The 20,163-nt window shown below is 36.2% G+C and overlaps 2 protein-coding genes across 4 annotated transcripts; both read left to right on the top strand.

The window, feature by feature from the left end:
- Positions 1-6,692, top strand: LOC122022445 (THO complex subunit 4C-like). 3 transcript variants are annotated; one of them, XM_042580456.1, is made up of 7 exons: positions 1-303; positions 1,041-1,285; positions 1,907-2,050; positions 2,148-2,216; positions 5,101-5,291; positions 5,809-5,856; positions 6,226-6,692. In XM_042580456.1, exons 2-7 carry the CDS (start codon positions 1,100-1,102, stop codon positions 6,413-6,415), a joined length of 828 nt encoding a protein of 275 aa, XP_042436390.1. In that variant the 5' UTR covers positions 1-303; positions 1,041-1,099; the 3' UTR covers positions 6,416-6,692. The 3 variants fall into 3 exon arrangements, with proteins under 3 accessions (XP_042436390.1, XP_042436392.1, XP_042436391.1); XM_042580458.1 differs by lacking the exon at positions 1-303 and having other exon boundaries at positions 1,142-1,611; XM_042580457.1 differs by lacking the exon at positions 1-303 and having other exon boundaries at positions 1,142-1,662.
- A 4,228-nt stretch (positions 6,693-10,920) lies between these two features.
- Positions 10,921-14,308, top strand: LOC122025576 (F-box protein SKIP28-like). The gene is made up of 4 exons (XM_042584404.1): positions 10,921-11,371; positions 12,737-13,038; positions 13,668-13,948; positions 14,079-14,308. Exons 1-4 carry the CDS (start codon positions 10,991-10,993, stop codon positions 14,081-14,083), a joined length of 969 nt encoding a protein of 322 aa, XP_042440338.1. The 5' UTR covers positions 10,921-10,990; the 3' UTR covers positions 14,084-14,308.
- Positions 14,309-20,163: the final 5,855 nt, after the last annotated feature.

The raw sequence follows: 20,163 nt of genomic DNA, 5'->3' as shown, positions 1-20,163 counted from the left end.
GACGAACCCTAGCGCTTCCATCGCGGCGTAGAAGGGCGTTAAAAATCTCCTCTTTTGCTTCCCCCTCTCTCGTCGCCCTCCCAACTCTGCAAATCCCCCCAGCAACAGCCCCCTGATTCATCTTGGTTCCTTCTAATCCTTTCGACTTCCCCTCTGTTTCCGTCTCCCTGAATCCATCGTCAGCCTGGAAGCAGGGCTCTCCGAGATCTAGCCCTAGGAACCTCGTTAGAGCCACCCTCTCCCAGATCCGTCACTTTTTTTTTCACTTCGAATCGCTGTCCAGGAACCTGTGGTGTTTTTGAGGTATTTATTTATTTATTAGTTTATTTTTCTTCATCTATAGCCATCTGACTTTTGAGAAATTTGTAGTTAGTGTTTGAACTGCGCGTTTATCTGCGCTTTGCTAACGTTAGGAGGTCGGATATTTGGATTAATGCGCTTATATTTGTGACATCGTGCCAAGTCTGATCGGTTGGTAAAAAAAACTATTACCTGCGCGTGTATTAGTTTCACATTGAGCATTTCATGGCTCTTTGAACTTTTTAGGCTTTAAAATATCAAATTGGGGTTTTTACGTTTGTTATTCTCTAATATATTTTTCCATTGCATAATTTAGAATCCTATAAATCTACAAATTGCTCGTGATTGTCAATAAATTGAATTCGGATTAATTATTACAAATCATGAACACTGAAAATGTCTTTATTGTATTGATTAATTGTCAATTGTAAAGGCACTTTATATAAACGTAAAAGAGTGAATTGTTGTCAATTGTTTTTTTTATTATTATAAATATAAACGGAAAAACTATTACCTGCTTGGCATGTTTGCAAGAATTATGTTCTAATAATATATCTGCTGAATTGTTATTTACATAGCCAAATAGATAAATCAATAATAAATCAGAACTATCTATTTTATATAAGTTTATTTTTGTGATCTATGTCCATATTTCTTTTTCTATTATCATATGAGGACAACAGTTCTTATAACATTACAGATGAAAGTGTTCTCATTGCTTTTTTTATTTAATCTTGTAGGTCCTGCTTATTATCTTGGAATTCTCCAAGTTAATTATTGTAAAACCACATCTTTGGATATGGTGCTGGATAATCTGATCAGAAACAGAAACACTAGTCAAAGTGGGAGATGGCGAGGCCTAGGCCAAGGCCGTGGTCGTGGACGTGGTGGGCCTGGTGGTACTATCCGTGGAAGAGGAATAGGAATGCTTAATCGAGGCCCTCTTAGGGTTAATACTCGCCCGTCACCGTACAAGATTGCCAAGGCAAGCCCAAAACTATTGATTTTTTTGCATGTGTTCAAGAACCTGAATCATTAGAAACCCAGATATCAAAAGGAGGATATCAGAATTTTTTTATGGGGAGAGGGCTCATATACCACATTTATATTGCTTCTCGGTGCTTAATTCATTAATGAAGACATTTAAGGGGGACAATTTCAAGCCGATCTGTTGCTAAATTTGGAACATCAAATCATCGATGATGAAGCCCTAAATTCTTATGCTAGTTCCTGGGGATTTTTTGGTTGAAGTGCTTAAAGGGCTGTACTTTGGAGCTTTCAACGGTAGCTTATGACCTGCATATGATATTGGTGGACTTCTCTACTTCCATTTCTTATCAGTGTGCATTGTTTACTATTCCGGTGGACTTCTCTATCTCAATTTTCATATCCATGCCATATCTGCTATTGATTTAGCATGCATCGTATTTTCAATAGAGTATTTCTTTCACAAGGGAATCCATCGGATGGATACTTTATACTTTGGGGTTATATAAACTCTTCTTCGTTCTATGAACTCACTTGGCATAACACTTAATCGGCAAGTATATGAATTGTGTACTAACATGTCTATTCCCTTATCTGGATGGTTGGCTGCATTTATCAGTCTTTCAGCAGAACAAAAGACATGACGCAGAGACATGATCTCTTTGGTGATAGCATGGTAGCAGCTGGCATTCCTGGAGTTGAAACAGGCACAAAACTTTACATTTCAAACCTAGATTATGGAGTTTCTAATCAGGATATAAGGGTAAGCTGATTCCATGAAATTAACCTAAATTACTTCCGACACTATTCTATAAGTTAATCTTATCTCTTTCGTTGTTCATGTTCAATTGGGCATGCAGGAGCTATTCTCTGAAGTTGGTGACCTCAAGCGTTTTGCAGTTCATTATGATAGAAATGGTCGACCAAGTGTGGGTTTTGCAAACTACCCTATTCTTTATATAATAAAAACATTTCTTTTCCTCCTAGTTTAATATTGACTGTTGCACTAGGATACATTTCCTCGTTATATGTGACTTTTTTTTTGGAAAATAGAACATTGTAATATCATAATAGTGTATGAGTCTTCTTAATGTGTCAGCATGAGAAATCATCGTTTCCATTACTCTTGATTTAGGAAAGTAAAGAAAAGTCCAGAAAAAATTATTTGTTTTTCCTCATTTTTATTGTTTAAAATATCATGAGATGCTTATATATTTATTGTATGTGCCACTGTTTCATACTCAACACTTGGTTATTCCTTCTTGTGCTGCATCGTGACTTTAATTTTAAAATACAATAGAAATAATTTTAAGATCAATATTGTGGTGAATTGTTGAACTCTTTCTTCACGTGGAAGCGACTAAGTTATTGCTAGGTCAGAATAGCTTTTATCTTATGCTAAAATTTCTGGGTTTTGATTGTAAAAGAGTAGTCATCCATTTAAAACTGTGTAATTCTTAAATGATGAAATTAAACTTTATTTCTAATTAGAAGAAATTATTTACATCTCGTTGGATCGAGAATTGTTCTTTGTTCCACTTGTAAAAGAGTATCCATTTGAAAACCATTTAAAATCTTAATTAAACTCTTTCAATCAAAAGATTATTTTCAGTTGGTCTTTGTTTTACCATTTCTTCGGGAATGCTCTCTAACTGTTATTAGTTCTTTTTCCCGCTTGATAGTATTTTCATATTAAAAATGTTAGTTTACAGCTTGTACGACCAAGTTTCTAGCTAAAAGCCTTTTGGTTAAATAAACATGGATATTCTGTAGATTCCATGTTTCTTTAACTGGGATGAATTTTGGATATCAAACTATAGTAAGAACTGAATGTGAAAGCATGATGCAAAGCAAGCAGGAAGCAATCTTTTCACTTTCTTAAACTGGAAATGGATCTGAAATACTTCAGTCACCAAGGTGATGCCTGTCCTGTAATCCTCATGTGGTTGGCCTTCATAGTTTTCTTCATGGCCCTATCCCTAATTGTTTGTTGTGCCATTTCTAGGTTTCAAGGTCTGAAATCTATGCTGATAATCTAGACACTGTCATTTTGCGTTAATGGATTGTAGACAATTTGCACACTTCGACTGCAACATTTTAACTGGAATCTAAATTCCACAGGAACTAGGTCAACAGGAAATGGCCCTAGTTTAAATGGGTCATGTTGTGTGTGTGCGCGTAGGCATCTAATCCTGGGCGCTCACGGTGAGTGACAACCGTGGGCGCTCTCACAGCGTGTGAAACGCTATTTTTGCCCCTTTTTTTGTTTATTTTTTAAAGATTCCGATTATGCCAAAAAAACTTTTGCTTTTAGGGTTTAGGGGTTGGGTTATAGTATTAAGCACAAAAAAAAAAATTCAAATCAAAATTTTTTTTTGTTGTGCACGGGTGTGTAGGGTAAGGTGTGCGGGATATCTAAACTCTCACTCTCTATACACCCACGCACACACTAATGATATGGTGCTCACCTCCCGTGCCTGACTCTAGTGCCTAACTGAGTGAGCGGGACGCCTGGAAGTACACTCTGTCGTCCACCGGATGTGAGCACCGTAACATTACTCTCTCTCTCTCTCTCTCTGGATCAACTTACAAAACTCAAACCTAACTCAATTCAACTCAAATGCAAACCCAAAGTCATAATTTGCTGGTGAATACATTTCATCTTTTGTCACCTCTACTATCAATGGACACTTCTAGATAAGTTGTTCAACTTTTATTTCTCACATGACACAATCTTGTTTCCTTGAAGTTTTAGAAGGTCTATATTTCTTGGTTCTGTTTTCTAAGTGATACAGATAACCGATGGTTCAATATACAGTTGAAGTAGTATTATGCTACATTTTAAACTTGCAAATTGTCAACAATGAGACAAAAGCAAAATGGTAATAGTATTTAAAACCATAGTTCTGTTACTGTCCCAGTTCTAAATTTGTAATGGCATCTACCACAGATTGTTTTTGCCGTGTGACCTAGAGGTCAAGGATTTGAGTCATGGAAACTTCTTGCAAAGCAAGATAAAACTATGTACAATAGACTATTCCCCAAGACGCCGTATTAACGGGAACTTCGTGTACCGGGTTGCCCTTTTGTGATTCACAACGCATTCACATTTTAAACTTTTAGTGGTGCCTACTCGAGATTCAAGGTTTGTTAATATTGTTGTACCTGAAGGGTCATCTACTTGAATTACCTTATGCTCTTCTACATGGCCATCTGAGGCTTATGCTGTCCTAGTCCAAAACTTGGAGACCAAGTTGTCATTAGCATTCATCTTTTACTTTAACTATGACATTGGAGTATGGAGGAATAACGCTGCACATGGAAGCTACAATGACCACTATGATACATCTATGGATCTAGACTCTAGAGATGTTAGTCTAATGTATCAGATAGGTTCTTTGTGGGTCTTTGTTTATTTTTAACATTACATTCATGAGCAAATTATGTGATCAAATATGTTTTTGTTAAATTCTCTTTGGTAGAGGAGTTACTAATTGGTATTGGGTTTCCATGCAGACTAATAATTGTCTTAAACAATAGAATGAAAGCTGAATGTCGGAAACCAAAATTTATTATTTCTGATGCAGCACAATGCTAGAATCATCACTTACCTGAAGAATGGTTAAAGTTGTGCAATATCAGAACTACATGATTTTATTGCCTCATTATCATGAACTATTATGCCATGATTGCCTCGTTAAACTAGAGTCAATTCCTAATGTTGTCTAATTTTGTTGAGACTGTGCCTTTTATGCTATCTTCTCATTTTCTTTTTGTTTTGTCATGTATTGAGATGATCAAACTTATATGCAGGGTTCAGCTGAGGTTGTGTACGCAAGGAGAAGTGATGCCATCGCTGCTTTAAAACGTTATAACAATGTGCTTCTGGATGGAAAGCCTATGAAAATTGAAATTATAGGCACTAATCTAGGATTGCCCACAACTCCTCGTGTGAATGTTGCTGGCGGTTCATATGGTAGAGGGAGAAGGACAGTTGTTATGACGTATGTGGTTTACTTTTTGCTATCCTTGTGTTTCATGCATTGATTCTACTGGTTACTGCCAATATCTCTTGTTGTTTCCTTGTTGGATTTGCAGTACATCTGCTATTTTTATTATATCTTCTTATTCAGTGTTGTCCAAGGATAATCCTTTTGTGCAGAAGATATCTGTTTCTCCAGTCGCATTAGATACATATCTTTCTTTGGAAGTGGATTCTTGTATGCTTAAAGTTTGAAATTTTTTGTTATACTTTCCTTTTCTGAAAAAAAATATACTTGAAAATTATATTTCTTTTTGCCTTAAGTCTTAAAAATTCTCTGCAACTTGCATCTGAATTCTTAATTGTTTATTGTTCTTCTATGTCTGAGTAAATTTTTCAGTAATTCTTAATAATTTTCACTTGTAACTTGTATTTACCATTTTACTCAACTGTTTGCTGATTTATCTTTCACTTTGTGTATATGGCTAAGAAAGAAAATCAACATTGTGAAAATTGCCTTAACAAAGTTTTCTTTTCAGCCCACAAATTGGTCAAGGTGGTTCAAGTTCATCAAGCCGTTTTTCTCGGTAAGCCCATGCATGCCCATTTATATAGGCTGTTCTTGATCCTTTTTGAATACCGTTTGCACTTGTCTTCTAATATCCTCAATGAGGTTTTACTTGTTTTTGTTATCTACCCATCGTAACATATATGTGATTACCTTGGATGTTTAGTTTGTTTCTATTTGCATACAGAAATCTTTTTAAAGATGCAATGCAGTTCTTGGTTCACTTTCTTTTCAACGAGATCAATCGTTAATGTTACTACTATTCTAGAAATTTGAATTCATCTCATGGCATATCTTTAATGACTAAAGAATAATTAGTCTCCTGACATTATGCCAGCTTGTTTTTGTACCTCTCAGATTGCTCATATTTATTTTGCCCAACAAGCAGGATGAATCAAGGTAGTGGCCCTCAGCATGGCCGGGGTCGAGGTCGTGGAAGTGCCAGAGGTGGTGGACGCGGTGCTGGAGCTGCTCGTGGTCGCGGCGGGCGAGGGATGAAGCCTAAAGTTAAAAAGTCTGCAGAAGAGTTGGACAAGGAGTTGGACAAGTACCATGCCCAGGGAATGGATACCTCTTAAGTGCAAACGCTCATTCGCCTAGTTACAAGTGCTTGTTCCAAGTATGAAAGCGAATTCTATCGTCGTGCGATACTGATATGTGTAGTCTAGATCAGCAAGAAGAACCTACTGCGTTTGCTCAAATCAATATCGATATTTGAGGACCAACGATGTTTATGATTTGTTAGCTTGTGTTTTTCAATCACAGAGTTGATCAAATTATGTGACTGAGTAGTGTATAAGAACCCTGTTTTTCGCATTTGATATCATGGGCATGCTATTTGAACTGGGTTTTTCATGGAGGATGTATATGATCTTCAGGAAGGACGTTAGGTGTAGGGGTGTCAAGTGAGTTTGGGTTACTTGATTTGAACTAACACAATTTGAGCCCGAATAACCCGCCATCAAAATAGTTTTTTTACTATTTTTTTGTAATTATTTATATTTATTTTAATATTTCATTATTATCACATTAGTAATCATACTAACTATCATTCGAGGGCATAGTTTAGTGGTAAACACTGTTCCGTTTTATCTTCGGTGGCCTGGGGACAGTTAATAGTAGTGGACGGCGACTCTTATCTCGCTCACCTCCTCCAACACTTCTTTCCTTTCTTCGACGCGTCGAGTTTCGACCCGATGAGACCCACCAAGACTAATAAGATAATCAGAAAAGGGAAGAAGGCTAAATCAGTGAAATGGTAAAATAAATTAGTGCATTACCTAGCTTAAAATAAATAATATTTAGTCATGTTTTGTTTGTTGTAATCTTGATTATATATATAAAATAATGTTTGATATTTTTAGAATTAATTCGATGATATCGTTTTCTTAAATATGATAATTAGAAATCGATTTTGTAGGTGTATAAGTTTACTTCTGTATCTTTAATTTCATCACGCTAAAATTCATCTACTGCCATTTTCTTGAAATCTTGCTAAAATAAAAATACTGAAAAATGTTGAGAAAAAATCTTTTTGATTCGGTCTTGACACGTACCTAGATTGAATCTACCATTAGCGTTAAAAGGCAACGGTCAACTTTATCGTTTTAGTTAATTTCTAAGTCAATTTGGCTCGAGGAGTTTTACGACTAAGGCAATTCTTAACAACTTGGAATTCATTCTTATTTTCTTGTGGTCAATCTATTCTCACTTTCAAATGTATTTTATCTCATCCACAATATTAAATTATGAATATTTTTTTTTGTAAAAATACATTAATAATTTCTTAAATTTCTTATTTTTTATTAAATATATATCTTCCTGCTTTCTACTAATTTTGTATAAAAAAATTATATAATTTATAATTCATATAAAAGTTTTAACAAAAATTGGCATGTGAATTATTTATATATATGTTCTTAAGTGATCTAGTTAGTGTAATTTTTAAGTCGGTCAGTAAAGATATAATTAGGGTGGTAAATAAGCTAAGTCGAGTTAATTTGGGGTGCTTAAGTTTATATGATAAGTTATCGAGTCCTACGTAAAATGAATTAAATTAAGTTTAAAATGATTATTCAAGTTTGACTTAATTTAATTTTTATGAGCTTGAGTTTAGTTTAAACTTAGCGTGAGTTTTGTTTATTTAGATGATATCGAACTCTCAACTTAATTTGAGTTTGATTTGTTTAAATATCATTGAATTCTTAATTTAAACTTATTTGATTATTTGAAGCTTTACTTGTTTGATTGATCATTAAATTTGATAATATGAATTTGTTTGTTACTTTAAAAGTTTTTTTGCTTGTTATTTTAAAAGTTTTTTTTATTTAACATGTTAATAAGAGTTTTATTAACGAACATGATTTACAAATCTTATATACGAATATTATCCACAAACATTATTCATTTAACAAGCTGAACAAATATATGTTCAAGCTTATTTGTATAATTAACAAGTTGTTTATGCTTATTTATTTAATAGATCTTATGTGTATTGAATGAACACAAATAAACTTTTACCCACACCAAATTTATTCATGAACATTTGATTAGGTATAATAGCTTAGATAAATTTAAACAAATGAATTTGATAACAACAAAAAATAACACTTTTTTAATGCAAATACAAATATACTCTTCTTGATATTTTTTTAAAAGTTTTTTTTAATAATCCAGAATTTGGTTAAGGACTAATTTTGAAGGTGAGGCTTCATTCCATGAATTTTTTTTTATTGAATAAATTTGCATTGAAGACCGCTGGTAATTTTTATCTAAATCCTAAATCCTAAAATTGAAATTGCAATTTTTAGTTAGGTTTTGCTTGGATGGGACGGACAACATGAATTTGATCTAGGGTTTATGCTTCTTTGACTTTGATTCTTTCTCAACGAAGGCTCTTCCGATCTAATGTTGCGATATCATGAATTTGATCTTCAAACGATAAAAGAAAAAAAAAATTCAATTTTGGTTTATAGGGTTCATTCATTCTAATCGAGTTTATGTATCTTCTCTCAATTTTAGTTGGATTTTACCTTGATGGCATGAGTATGGGGAATTAAAAAAGCTAAAAAATGCAATCTAGTTTTTAGGGTTCATGCAACTTCACTAGTTTTGTGCAAGGAAAAATCTGCACTTTTGCAATCTGGTTTCTAGGTTCATGCAGTTTGATCAAATTTATGGAATGAAAAATTGAAGTTTCTTGCACTCGATTTTGAAACAACAGTTGAAATGCTTCTTTGACTTTGGTTCTGTCTCAGAGAAGATTGCTGTGATCTAATGTTGTTGTTATACCATCAATTTGAAAGAAAAAAAAATAATAATAAAAATGCAAATTTGACTTCTAGCTAGGGTTCATGCTTTCAAATTGAGTTTACGCATCTTATTTGGATTTTGCCGGATGAGATGAATATAAGGAACTATTGCTAGGGTAACATGCATTTTTATCATCTTAATGCAATGAAAATTTGAACTTTCTCACTCTTTAACTTTCAATCTCTGATTGAGGATTGTTCTGATCTAATGTAGTTGCCTTACACTTTTGTTGAGCAGGTGTGTTCCTTACAAGTTCAAGTTCAAGAATCCTTGCTCAGGAGACCAAGTCATCGAGGTCCTTGTCATAAGCTCTCAGAAAGGGTCTGAACTCATGTTCCCAAAGGTATACACTTTTTCCATGTATCAACCTGTTTTGATCTTAGAGAAAGAGAAAAGAGATTTTTTTCTCTGTCTAATTCGCCACCTTCATCTATCAATTCAGGGTGAAACGAAAAGGTTAACAAACTCCAGGACAAACTGAAACTTTGTCGGAAAAGATCAACAGCAATTCATTAACTTTTGCATTCAAACAGGGTGGTTGGGAGGTTGATGAAAACTATGGCAGCAGCAGTTTCCAGGGAAGCATTTGAGAGGAAGCCGGTGTCAACGGAAACTTTGTGGTAAGCCATCGACTTTACTAGTGACAGAGACTCACAACGAGCTCAATAGAGAGATAAGATTCATATTGCCGACCCAAATAGATTGTACAACCTTTGGAGCAATGGAATATGTTGTATTCAGTTGTTGCGGTTACTTCAATTTAACCTCACAAGTCACAATCACTGTAACTTAACAGGGTGATATCGGCAATTGACTAAGCGAGGTTCACTGCATCTTTGCCATGGAAGTCACAGCGGTGCTACGGCAATGGCCGGAAACGAATAGCCGAGAGCGCAAATGGGTGAGTGAGTCAGTCAGAAGTGGAAATCCCGCAACTCCAAAAATACATATGCATCAAACAGATCAAGAACAGTAAATCAAACCTGCAAATTTCTGAATTTCTTTTTTTTTTTGGTTCATTGATTTGATGATGAACCAGGTGAGCCTGGCAGAAGCAAGGCAAGTGTGTAAGCATTCATGGATGAGAGAGGCAGTGGATAACTTGGAAGAGCTTCTATCAGCATCAAACACAACAAACTCACATTGGCAGGACTGACAGAAAAGTAATCCTTTCTTGTAAACACAGAAAATTCGTTTATCTAATTTTTATTTTATATCATTTGTAATTCACTCAGAAAATGCAGGAAAAATAAGGTTTACTTTCGTCGGAATATGAAGGAAATTATTATTTTTTAATTATTATTTTTTTCAATATAGAACATCTTTTATTAATAATAAATATAAAGGGTGTTACTTTTTTGGGTGTGTTTAGAAGAATTAAAGTTTGAATTTTAAATGAGATAAATATCTTAAAATTTAGTTTTTAAGTTTATATAAATTGCGTTTTGAATTTATTTAATGTGTGAAAAAGGGTATTTTTTTCCTTCAATTATTTAGGAGTTCACATGATACAAAAATAACAAAAAATAATGAATGAAGACCATTAATTTTAATATTTTTAAAAATAATTTTATCCGTATCAGAATATAGTTTAAAAGTTTTTATTTTATTAAAAAAATCTTATAAGTATTTTTGTAATTTAGTTAAAAAATATATATATATATTTTTAAAAAAATCTTTGTTATAAAAATCTTACAAGTATTTCTAAAATTTAGTAAATATTAAGGAGTAGTTTAAAAATTACCCAATATCTCGAGATTTAGACCAGAAGGACTGGAGATTGACAACAAGCCTCGAGCTCCTCTTCTTTTTCTCTGAATCGAGCTCTCCGCCGGCGACGGATGCCACAATCTTCTTGGAATCACGATCGGCCGCCATCTGAAGCATGCGATGGATGTCCGAACCCTAACCCCGTGGCCGCCGCCCCGGCCGTCGATGTATCCAGCGCGCTGCTCCTGGTTCTTGGCTATCTCCGCCTGCCGGAGTTGTTGGCCTTCCAGGGCGTCTCGCGCCTCTTCAGGGACGCGGTCTCGCTGGACAGCTTGCTTTGGCGGCGCGTCTCGATCGAGCGCCCTTTGAGCTTGCGGCTTACTGACGAAGCCCTCGTCCGTATCACGTCGAGGGCCGGTGGGAAATTGGAGGCTTTAGCTCTCCTGGATTGCTGGAAGGTCACCGACGATGGGCTCATGCAGGTTGTGAATCGAAATCGAGGCATCACCAAGGTGTTTACTTGATCTAATGCTCTCTCGATTTAAGAACTATTAATTTCGTTTTGATTCGAAAAATTGAAGTTTTTTCCTCTTTGTTGTGATGAGATCAACTTAATTTCTGTAGCATATGCAAGGATTTATTTTGCTGGCAATATGGATTTATATAGTTCTTCCTTAATTCAAAATATCGCTTTCTATATTTATCAAAGACAATCAAAGTTACAATCTTTTACTTGTATAATAAAGAAAAATCCCATCAGAGAATTTTTATTCTTAAATATGTAATATACTTTTTTGGTGAAAACCCAATGAAATGAGAAGGAAAAACATTTAGGAGATTTCTAAATACAATCATGGCTGAAAATGAATTATCAAGGCTAGGCAATCAGATAAATAAATACTAGTCTAGAATGTAAAGGTTAGAGAACCGAAACAATGTAGATACATGATTTTGAATATTTGTTTATGTGACAAGTATTATTATTTTAAGATTAAAAGATTCTGAAGTGTTAGATACTTCCATTTCACAGCATAGAAACTGATACTTTGCAAATGTGTATAAGCAGAATTGTGTTTCAATTTTTAGCCAACAGGCTGAATTCTGGATCATTAGCTTAACTAAAAGATCCAACCAAACTTGTTGAATAATATATCAGTTTTGGAAAAAATACCAATGGCAGGAATACAAGTGTTTGGATCAGACTGTTAGTTCATCAGATGATGACAAAATTTCATTTTTCGGTTCATGCACTATATTCATACCAGAAATTAATGCACCTACCACAATCATGGCTGATAAAACAAATTGTTTCATTTGTGTGATATCTTTCCAAGTATTTGGACTGAAAGTTTGTATTCTGCTTTGGAAATATTTGCTGGTTTGGAAATAGCTGTCATTTGCAATGTCTCCTCATAAACACGTTCTCGTTTGGAATCACATTCCACCAAGTTCTGAGCTAAGCCATGGTTTCTCATGTCTGTCACACCTAATCCTCCAGTTACCTTTTAATAAGTCTCTTTATTCCAAGTAACAAGATTTAAAAATCTGTTTCTTTGGTCTATTCTGACTTTTTTTAAAATCCTTTTTTTGTCTATTACTTTAATGACCCATGGTGAAACCTTGAGGATTGATGATTGGTATGCATGAAATGAAATTTAAACTGTATTAACCAGAATAATATGCCCACTCAGTGTTTGACAATATTATTCCACATATTTAAGATAAACTCCTTGGCCAAATTTTCATGGCACTTTTAACTTTAGCTTCAGAGAAAGGTGCTGTTCACTCTTCTAAATTGTGTCAGACTTCAAATATCTGATATCAATTGATATTGGCGTTCAACATATACATCATACTAACTTGCTAAATGTTTGCAGCTTCATGTACCTGGATGCACGCAACTAAGTGCTGATGGTGTAGTTAGAATACTAAAATGGCATTATGAGCTAAAAGGCCGGTTGAAGTCTCTCCAGATTCATGGAATCCCTAACCTAACAATCTATCATCTTGACGCTCTGAAGTTATTGTTTAAAAATGATGTTCTGCAAGTTTCGTATCCCATCAACTATAACAACCGGCCCTCTAACATCTTCAACAGTGACCGCCCGATAGATGTTGATATTTGCCCAAAGTGCAGTAATGTTCGAATAGTTTTTGATTGTACGAGGGAGAACTGCAGGTTGGTAGATGTTTCAATACTGTACATTTTTAGCATCACAATGTGAAAATTCATTAAAATTGAGTAAATTCCACTTTACTTCCCCAAATTTTCCTACTTGCATTTCAGCACTCAATAAGTTGACAAATTACAGTGTACCCTCAACCTTTGCAAAACTATTCATTTTTTCTCCCCTCACCTTGAGAGGTTATGCCTAGATGACAGGTAACGTCAAGACCATATGATTTTTACCTCATTGAGGCAGCAACCCTTCAATAACAATTTGTTGTTGGCTATTATATTGACCTAACAGTGTTGATGAGGTGGGAAAGGGTACGATGATTTTGCAAAGGTTAGAAGTTATAAGCTATAATTCATCAAATTGTAAGGGGGTGAAATAAAATTTTTAATGATCTCTGTGGTTGAAAGTGTTTTTTTTTTCTTCTATTTCTATGGGACATCTTTTTATAATGTCAACTGTCCCACTTTTCATATTTGTAAATGAAACTTTTGTCTATTAGTTAACCTGAATTAGATTATATTTTCATTCCTGTTCTATTGAAGGTAATTCCTATATGGAATGGTGATTGTTTTTCTGTTACGGTCATCAGAGTTCATCTCTTTTTATGACCTCAATGAAATGATTACAGGTCTGGGAAGTCACAATGGAGAGAATGCAGAGGTTGTTTCTTTTGCATTGCAAGGTGCGAAGACTGTGGAGGTTGTTTTGATTTTTCAGAACTCAGTGAAGAAGCTATCTGCTCTCACCTTCTCTGCCAGACATGTTGGCTTCATCTGCCAAAATGCAACGTCTGCAATCGTCCATATTGCAATAGGGATTCGAATATCCTTGAAGGTTCTTCCAAGTTTCTTGGTTTCCTGTGTGGGCAATGTATGGAGTCCACTAGCTCATCGTATCAATCTTACAGTGGTAATCTGTTGATCCCCATGGATTTTCTCGATTTACAGTTGATTGTATAGCTATAGGAATTGGTCTATGTTGAAATGTTCTTTAATTTACTTTGCAATGTTCTTTAATTTACTTTACCTTTTTGTTTCAGGATAAATTCCTTAAACTTCTGTCATATTGACCTACTTCAAGTAATACTCGATGAATAACGTGGCAGAATTTGGGGTTAGAAGAAATGTGGACTGTCCCAAATAATGTAATTTCATCCTTGATCACAAATTGAAACCTAAGGCAAGTTTTGGTACTTGACCTTTCCTTTGTGGTTTGCTACGATATAATCCAAATTATTTGATCAGTAAAGCTTTAATTACTGTATTATTATATTATTCTGTCCGCCTTTCATTTTCTTAAATTAGTGTTAATAGACTCTAAGGTGAAAATATAACAACACAAATGAGTCATGTCTGATTTATAGGGACCAATTTGCTTGGGTTGTCCTACAAATCAAACTATGAGCAAATTTGTTTGTTCATTTCGCTTCTGGAAGAGACAACAAACTGTTTACAAATTCAGTTAGAGAAGGCAGCTTTAATGGTGATAAGGTCACACCTCTGACTCAGTAAAGTGATGAGCAAACTCGAATCAGGTAGAAAGGTTTTGCTCATCTATTTGTAGATCCTGCTGAGAAGACCTAACCATCTTGAAGCTTGATTGAGAAATATCTTTCGACAAAGTCTTGAGTCTCTTGACCAACTTGGTATTACCACGCAGTGATAAGACACCCATAATGATACCATTATTTGTAACTAATCAGACAATGCATCAAATTTTGGAGATGATCAAGCACTCCTATCGTATCACAGAGTACATACTTAATAGCAAATGGAATGCGCTTTGACTTCTGAACTCTCAAAGCTCAATCATCGACCCCACTGTCTCAATTCTCAGCACATTGTGTTTGGTTCTCTTCTGAATCTTTGCTGCATGAATATCATCAATGTGTGGTTTTATCCAGCATTCTCCCGATAACTCTTATCTTAATGTTCAGAAGCTGCCATAAAATTGTCAAGACCTATCTGTAATTTACCTCGGAATCACTTATTCTGATTAAATATTGTGGTCCTGGAGAGCTGGTGGTCTTAAAGTGCTAGTACCAACAACAATTAAGTTTTTATCTCATTAAATGATATTGACTATATGGATCCTCCTATGTTATTGGGCTCGATCCCTTACCCTCTACTACTAGCTTAGGCTTCTGAAATGTCTTCGAATTTTTCTACATGGTCCATATGCCAAATGACTTTCTTCTAGAAAGATGCATTATATCACTAGTCTACTTCACGTTTTAGCAACTGAAGATTTTTATTTTGTTCTCCCTTTACTATATAGTAATGCAAATACCAAATATTATTATTCCAAAGTATATTATATATAATGAGAGCTTTTCAGGAGTACCTTATCGAGGAGGTTTCAGCATGTACCAGTGAGTTCTCAATCCATTCTGTAAGCCCACAAGACTGGTTCTTGTTTTCATAGAAGTTGTTGCTCCTCTCGGTTATAATTTGATCTTGTCCAGAATCTGAGTCAGACAAAGGTCGGCTGAGATGCCCTTGGTGTTGATAGAAAGGTGACTTGGACACCTCTGCATATGTGCTCGGGAAAATAGACCCCCGCGTGGGACTGACAAGCAGCGGTGACTAAGCTAGTGGTATTTAGGCTCTGCACATACTCAGACAAGCACATGGAACGTTAGAGACTAGAAACTAGGGAAAACGTTCCCGATGCAGGCCCTCCGATGCTCAAGTTAGGTACTTTTTCCCCAGAAGAACAGTGTATGAAGAAAAAAGAAAAAAAAATTATAGAAGACGAGTGCGAATGTGCCAGAGAGCGTACCTATTTAAGGGAGAGGACCTCCCTTTTTATATGACACTGTGTACCTCTAGAACTTGAGCGTTGTTAGAGAATGTCGGGTGTCAGGGATGGAGGACACGTGACGTCCTCTTGTGGATTGAGAGAAGGTTCTATTCGCAGATGACAGTAGACCACTGAAAAAGTCCCTAACATATGATAGTTGTTTCTTGACAGACGGTTATAATTCCTTGACATTGTTGTCGCCTAGTGCCTTCTGTCCCGCTCGGGTTGAGTTACGGGTAGTTCGGGTTGATTGTTAGGGTGTGGCGCCTGGCCCGAGTCTTGATGAGGGAGACGAGCTGCGACGAGGGTCCCATCTTTCATGCTTGGAGTACTGAAGGGCCGACCTGGAGTTGTCTTACTGAAAGTTCCAGGCCTGTCTATGCAGATCGGGTTGAGAAAACCAAATCAGTCGGGGAAGGTCAGGCCTTACTTCAGGCCGCATCTCATGTCTCTGATCTGGGATCCTAATCTGTCAATATTCGATCGGGAATTATGCAGCTGATGACGTCAGGCGGTCTAACTCCTCCCTAACTTCTCACTGTCATGCCCCCTTGACTTCTGACTGCCACGCCCCCTTAACTGCCGACTGCCTGACCTTATCGGATCCCACTTTTATGCATCGTATCACAAGTCTCCCCTCCAAGTCTAGTTGAAGAAGGCTCAGGTCCGACTGACTAGATCCAAGCCCTGGTTTCATTTGTTTCATTTACTTTGCCATTATGACTATAAATGCTGCTCCTATTCCCACACTCTCGGTATTATAACTTGTTTAATTACTCAATCAACCTCGGGGGAAGAGTCACTTTAACTTCTGCATAAGTTGCCTTCTCTTCCCCCTCTTCTTTTAAAGGGGGATGATCCCCAGTCATAGAGATGTACTTTCCTTCAACTGACATTCCTGAATCATGGATTCAAATTCTGAGTTCGATGAACTGCAACATCTCTGTCAACAGTTGAATCATGTGACTCAACTACTTACCCAGAAGAATACGACCTTAGCCGAGAGGACGCAGGAGAGGGACCTTCAGTCTTCCCTTCATATGAAAATGGAAGAACTTTGGCTAATTGTTAAATCACGGGTCCGACTGAAATAGCGCTGAAACAGAAAGCTTTATTCAGACTATTAGAGTGTATACTGAAAGCCTAAGCTTTTGTAAACATTTATTTTGAATAAAGAATCACATTTGGTCAAATTATCTATATTTGTTTGTAGTTGTTTAATTAATTTATATTGTAGATAACATAGTATGTGGTGTCACATACAAAAGATGATGTTATCAGTACCTTATAAATTATAAATAGCAGCTCACGACCAAAATGGAAAGGAACAAACCATTGGAAGGTCGCAGTGTAATTAGGAATTAATTTATCTTAACTATATAGTTACACTAGTACACTTAGAGTGTATTGAGTAGGACCATTAGAGGTCGTTTCTTTTATACTGACTTTGTAAAGAAACAAAGACCTCAGTTATTATGGAAGTGTGTGCTCTTAATCCTAATATAATAACAAGCACATATATTTGATATTTATTTCTTTAATTTATCAATGGATGAGATTTAGTTCGATAAATCAATAAGACCGATAAGTTGGGAAATGATATCACTTATAGTGTGTGTTGTTGATTATAGAAGGAAACTGTGTCCTAGTAATCTAGGTTGATAATGTCCCCAAGATGAGCTCATAAGGATTGTCATGTTAAACCCTGCAGGTGGACTTAGTCCGACATGACGATAAGGTTGAGTGGTACTATTCTTGGATTAAGATATTAATTAAATGAGTTGTCAGTAACTTACTTAATTAGTGGACATTTGTTATCTTAAACACAGGGAGACTAACACACTCATAATAAGAAGGAGCCCAAAATGTAATTTGGGATTGGTGCGGTAGTTCAATAATAGTTCTTTAGTGGAATGAATTATTATTGATGAAATTAAGTTGTGTGTTCGGGGTGAACACGGGATGCTTAATTTTATCGGGAGACCAAAACCAATTCCTCCTCTCGGTCCCTATCGTAGCATCTTATTTATAGAGTACTATACCCACCTATACCCACCTTATATATCCACCTAAAGGGGGCCGGCCAAGCTAGCTTGGGAATCAAGCTAGGGCCGACCTAAGGCCGGCCCTAGCTTGAACCCAAGCTTAGGTGGCCGACCCCCATTAAATTTAAAAGAATTTTAATTTTAAAATTTTCTTATGTAGAAGATATAATTTATTGGAGAGAATTAAAATTAAAATATCTCTTCTACAAAAGATTAAGAAAAGAGATTAGATCTCTTTTCTTATTTGTAGATAGGAAAGATATTTTATTTTTTCTCTTTGTAAATTATTCACATGTTGAAAAATTAAAATTATAGAAATTTTTTTTTTATCAACCATAAAGGGATTTTAAAGGGAAATTTTATTTTTTAAAATTTTCAAAGACAAATAAGGAATTTTAATTGTTGATTGAAATTGTCTTGTTTGCTCTTGTTGATGTGGCCGGCCAAGACAAGGTTAATTGAGAAATTTTATTTTATTTTTCTCAATTAATTCATGTCAAGGAAAGTTAAGGAAATTTTATTATAATTAAATTTCCTTATTTGCCAAAGCTAAGGAATATAAAAGAGGGGGTTGGGGTGCCTTCATGACACACAACTTTTATTATTCTTCTTCCTCTCTTCTTTCTTGGTGTGGCCAGCCCCTTCAAGTTCTCTCTTCTCCTTGTTGTGGCCGAATCTTCTCTTCCTCTAGGAGATAAAGTGGTGGCCGGATTCAAGCTTGGAGAAGAAGGAGAGAAAGCTTTATCCCTTGGAGCATTGGTGGTGTTTTCTCTTCATCCTTGGAGGAGCTATTGACTTGGCCGAACCTTGCAAGGGGGAGAAGAAGGTGTATTGGTGGTCCTCATCTTGGAAGATCGTTGCCCACACAACGTCCGAGGTTAGAAGAGGAATACGGTAGAAGATCAAGAGGTCTTTCTAAAAGGTATAACTAGTATTTTTCCTTTCCGCATCATACTAGTTATTTTTGGAAATAATACCAAATACAAGAGGCATACGATTCTAGTATTTCGAATTTGTTTTCGATATTGTGTTCTTTTGTTTTTTTTTCTTTTCCTTGCGATTTGATTGTTCTTTTCGGTTGACCTAAAGTTATTTAAGGAAATTAAATATTAACTTTCCTTAAAAGGCTTTGTCTAGTCTGTGGTGGTTGTTCCCATATCCAAGAAGGTCACGTGCCTCGCCACGTCAGTACTGGGAGCCAATTTTGGAAACTAATATTTAATGAAATTAATAACCTAGGTGATTTGGATTAAACGTGTTAAGTTCCGCAGGAGATCCGAGTCTAAACCTAAAAGAACAAATAGATTAAACTTTGGATCAAACGTGTTAAGTTCCGCAGGCAATCCAAGTTTAATTTAAAAGAACACATGGTAGCTAGGTAAAGGTTCAGACCTTTGTACAAAATTTTTGTACAGTGGAACTATTAGGTTTACCGAGTAGCAACCAACACAGACCTGGAGAGCCAAGCCCAATTCCTGATCTATTTGAAAGAGAAGCACGCTTCTTCCATATCTCTTCTTCTTGAAGAAGCCCGGATTAAAGATGAAACCATCGCTCAACAACGATGTCTCATCCACTTGACTCAAGCCGAGCTGTCACAAGCTCGAATCCATCTGGAGCGAGCAAGTTGGGCAGAACGCTCATGCCCGAGGTGTTGATCGGCGGCTGGTACTGGAAGAGAACTCTGATCACTTTAGATGTACTTTATGCTTTTATAGATGTAAAAATGAGATTTTGGGAGGTGCCCCCTGTATTTTATCAAGTAAATGTAGATCTGATTGAGTTTCAGTTTTATTCGTGTCTCTTTATTCCTTTCCCCTCCGGTACTTTCTTACTTTATGCAGACCCCGAGAGGTAGTTAGCGAAGGCTCTGCTTGCTGATAACTCACGCGGGGGTGAGAGTGTAGAAAGCTGACCAAGGGGTCGTTTAGCGCGAGAGTATACTCTCTTATAACTCACGCTGAGGCGAGAGTCTGGAGGCGTGAGAGCATGTTCACTTATAACTCGCGCTGGGGCGAGAGTCTGGAATCCCGACCGAGAGGTTGTTGGGCGTGAGAGCATGCTCACTTATAACTCGCGCTAGGGCGAGAGTCTGGAATCCCGACCGAGAGGTCGTTGGGTGTGAGAGCATGCTCACTTATAACTCGAACTGGGACGAGAGTCTGGAAGGCCGATCGGGAATTGGTCCGGAAGCCTGACTGGGAGGTGGTTTGGAAGGGAAGCAGTTGTGGATTGAAGGAGCTGTGCCCGGGGACTTAGCCTAATGCACCTGCGATC

Source organism: Zingiber officinale, chromosome 9B (assembly GCF_018446385.1).
Source record: "Zingiber officinale cultivar Zhangliang chromosome 9B, Zo_v1.1, whole genome shotgun sequence".
In the NCBI taxonomy this organism is placed as follows: Eukaryota; Viridiplantae; Streptophyta; class Magnoliopsida; order Zingiberales; family Zingiberaceae; genus Zingiber; species Zingiber officinale.
Note: the sequence above shows the minus strand (reverse complement) of the source record. Positions and strands in the feature narration are given on the sequence as shown.

Bases quoted from the DNA above. Each gene is read 5' to 3' on its own strand.
- LOC122022445 (XM_042580456.1), top strand. From the start codon at position 1,100: ATGGTGCTGGATAATCTGATCAGAAACAGAAACACTAGTCAAAGTGGG. The intron at 1,286-1,906 runs GCAAGCCCAAAA...TGCATTTATCAG, and splicing joins CACCGTACAAGATTGCCAAG to TCTTTCAGCAGAACAAAAGA. The intron at 5,857-6,225 runs GTAAGCCCATGC...CCCAACAAGCAG, and splicing joins TCATCAAGCCGTTTTTCTCG to GATGAATCAAGGTAGTGGCC.
- LOC122025576 (XM_042584404.1), top strand. From the start codon at position 10,991: ATGCCACAATCTTCTTGGAATCACGATCGGCCGCCATCTGAAGCATGC. The intron at 11,372-12,736 runs GTGTTTACTTGA...AAATGTTTGCAG, and splicing joins GAAATCGAGGCATCACCAAG to CTTCATGTACCTGGATGCAC. The intron at 13,039-13,667 runs GTTGGTAGATGT...AAATGATTACAG, and splicing joins TGTACGAGGGAGAACTGCAG to GTCTGGGAAGTCACAATGGA.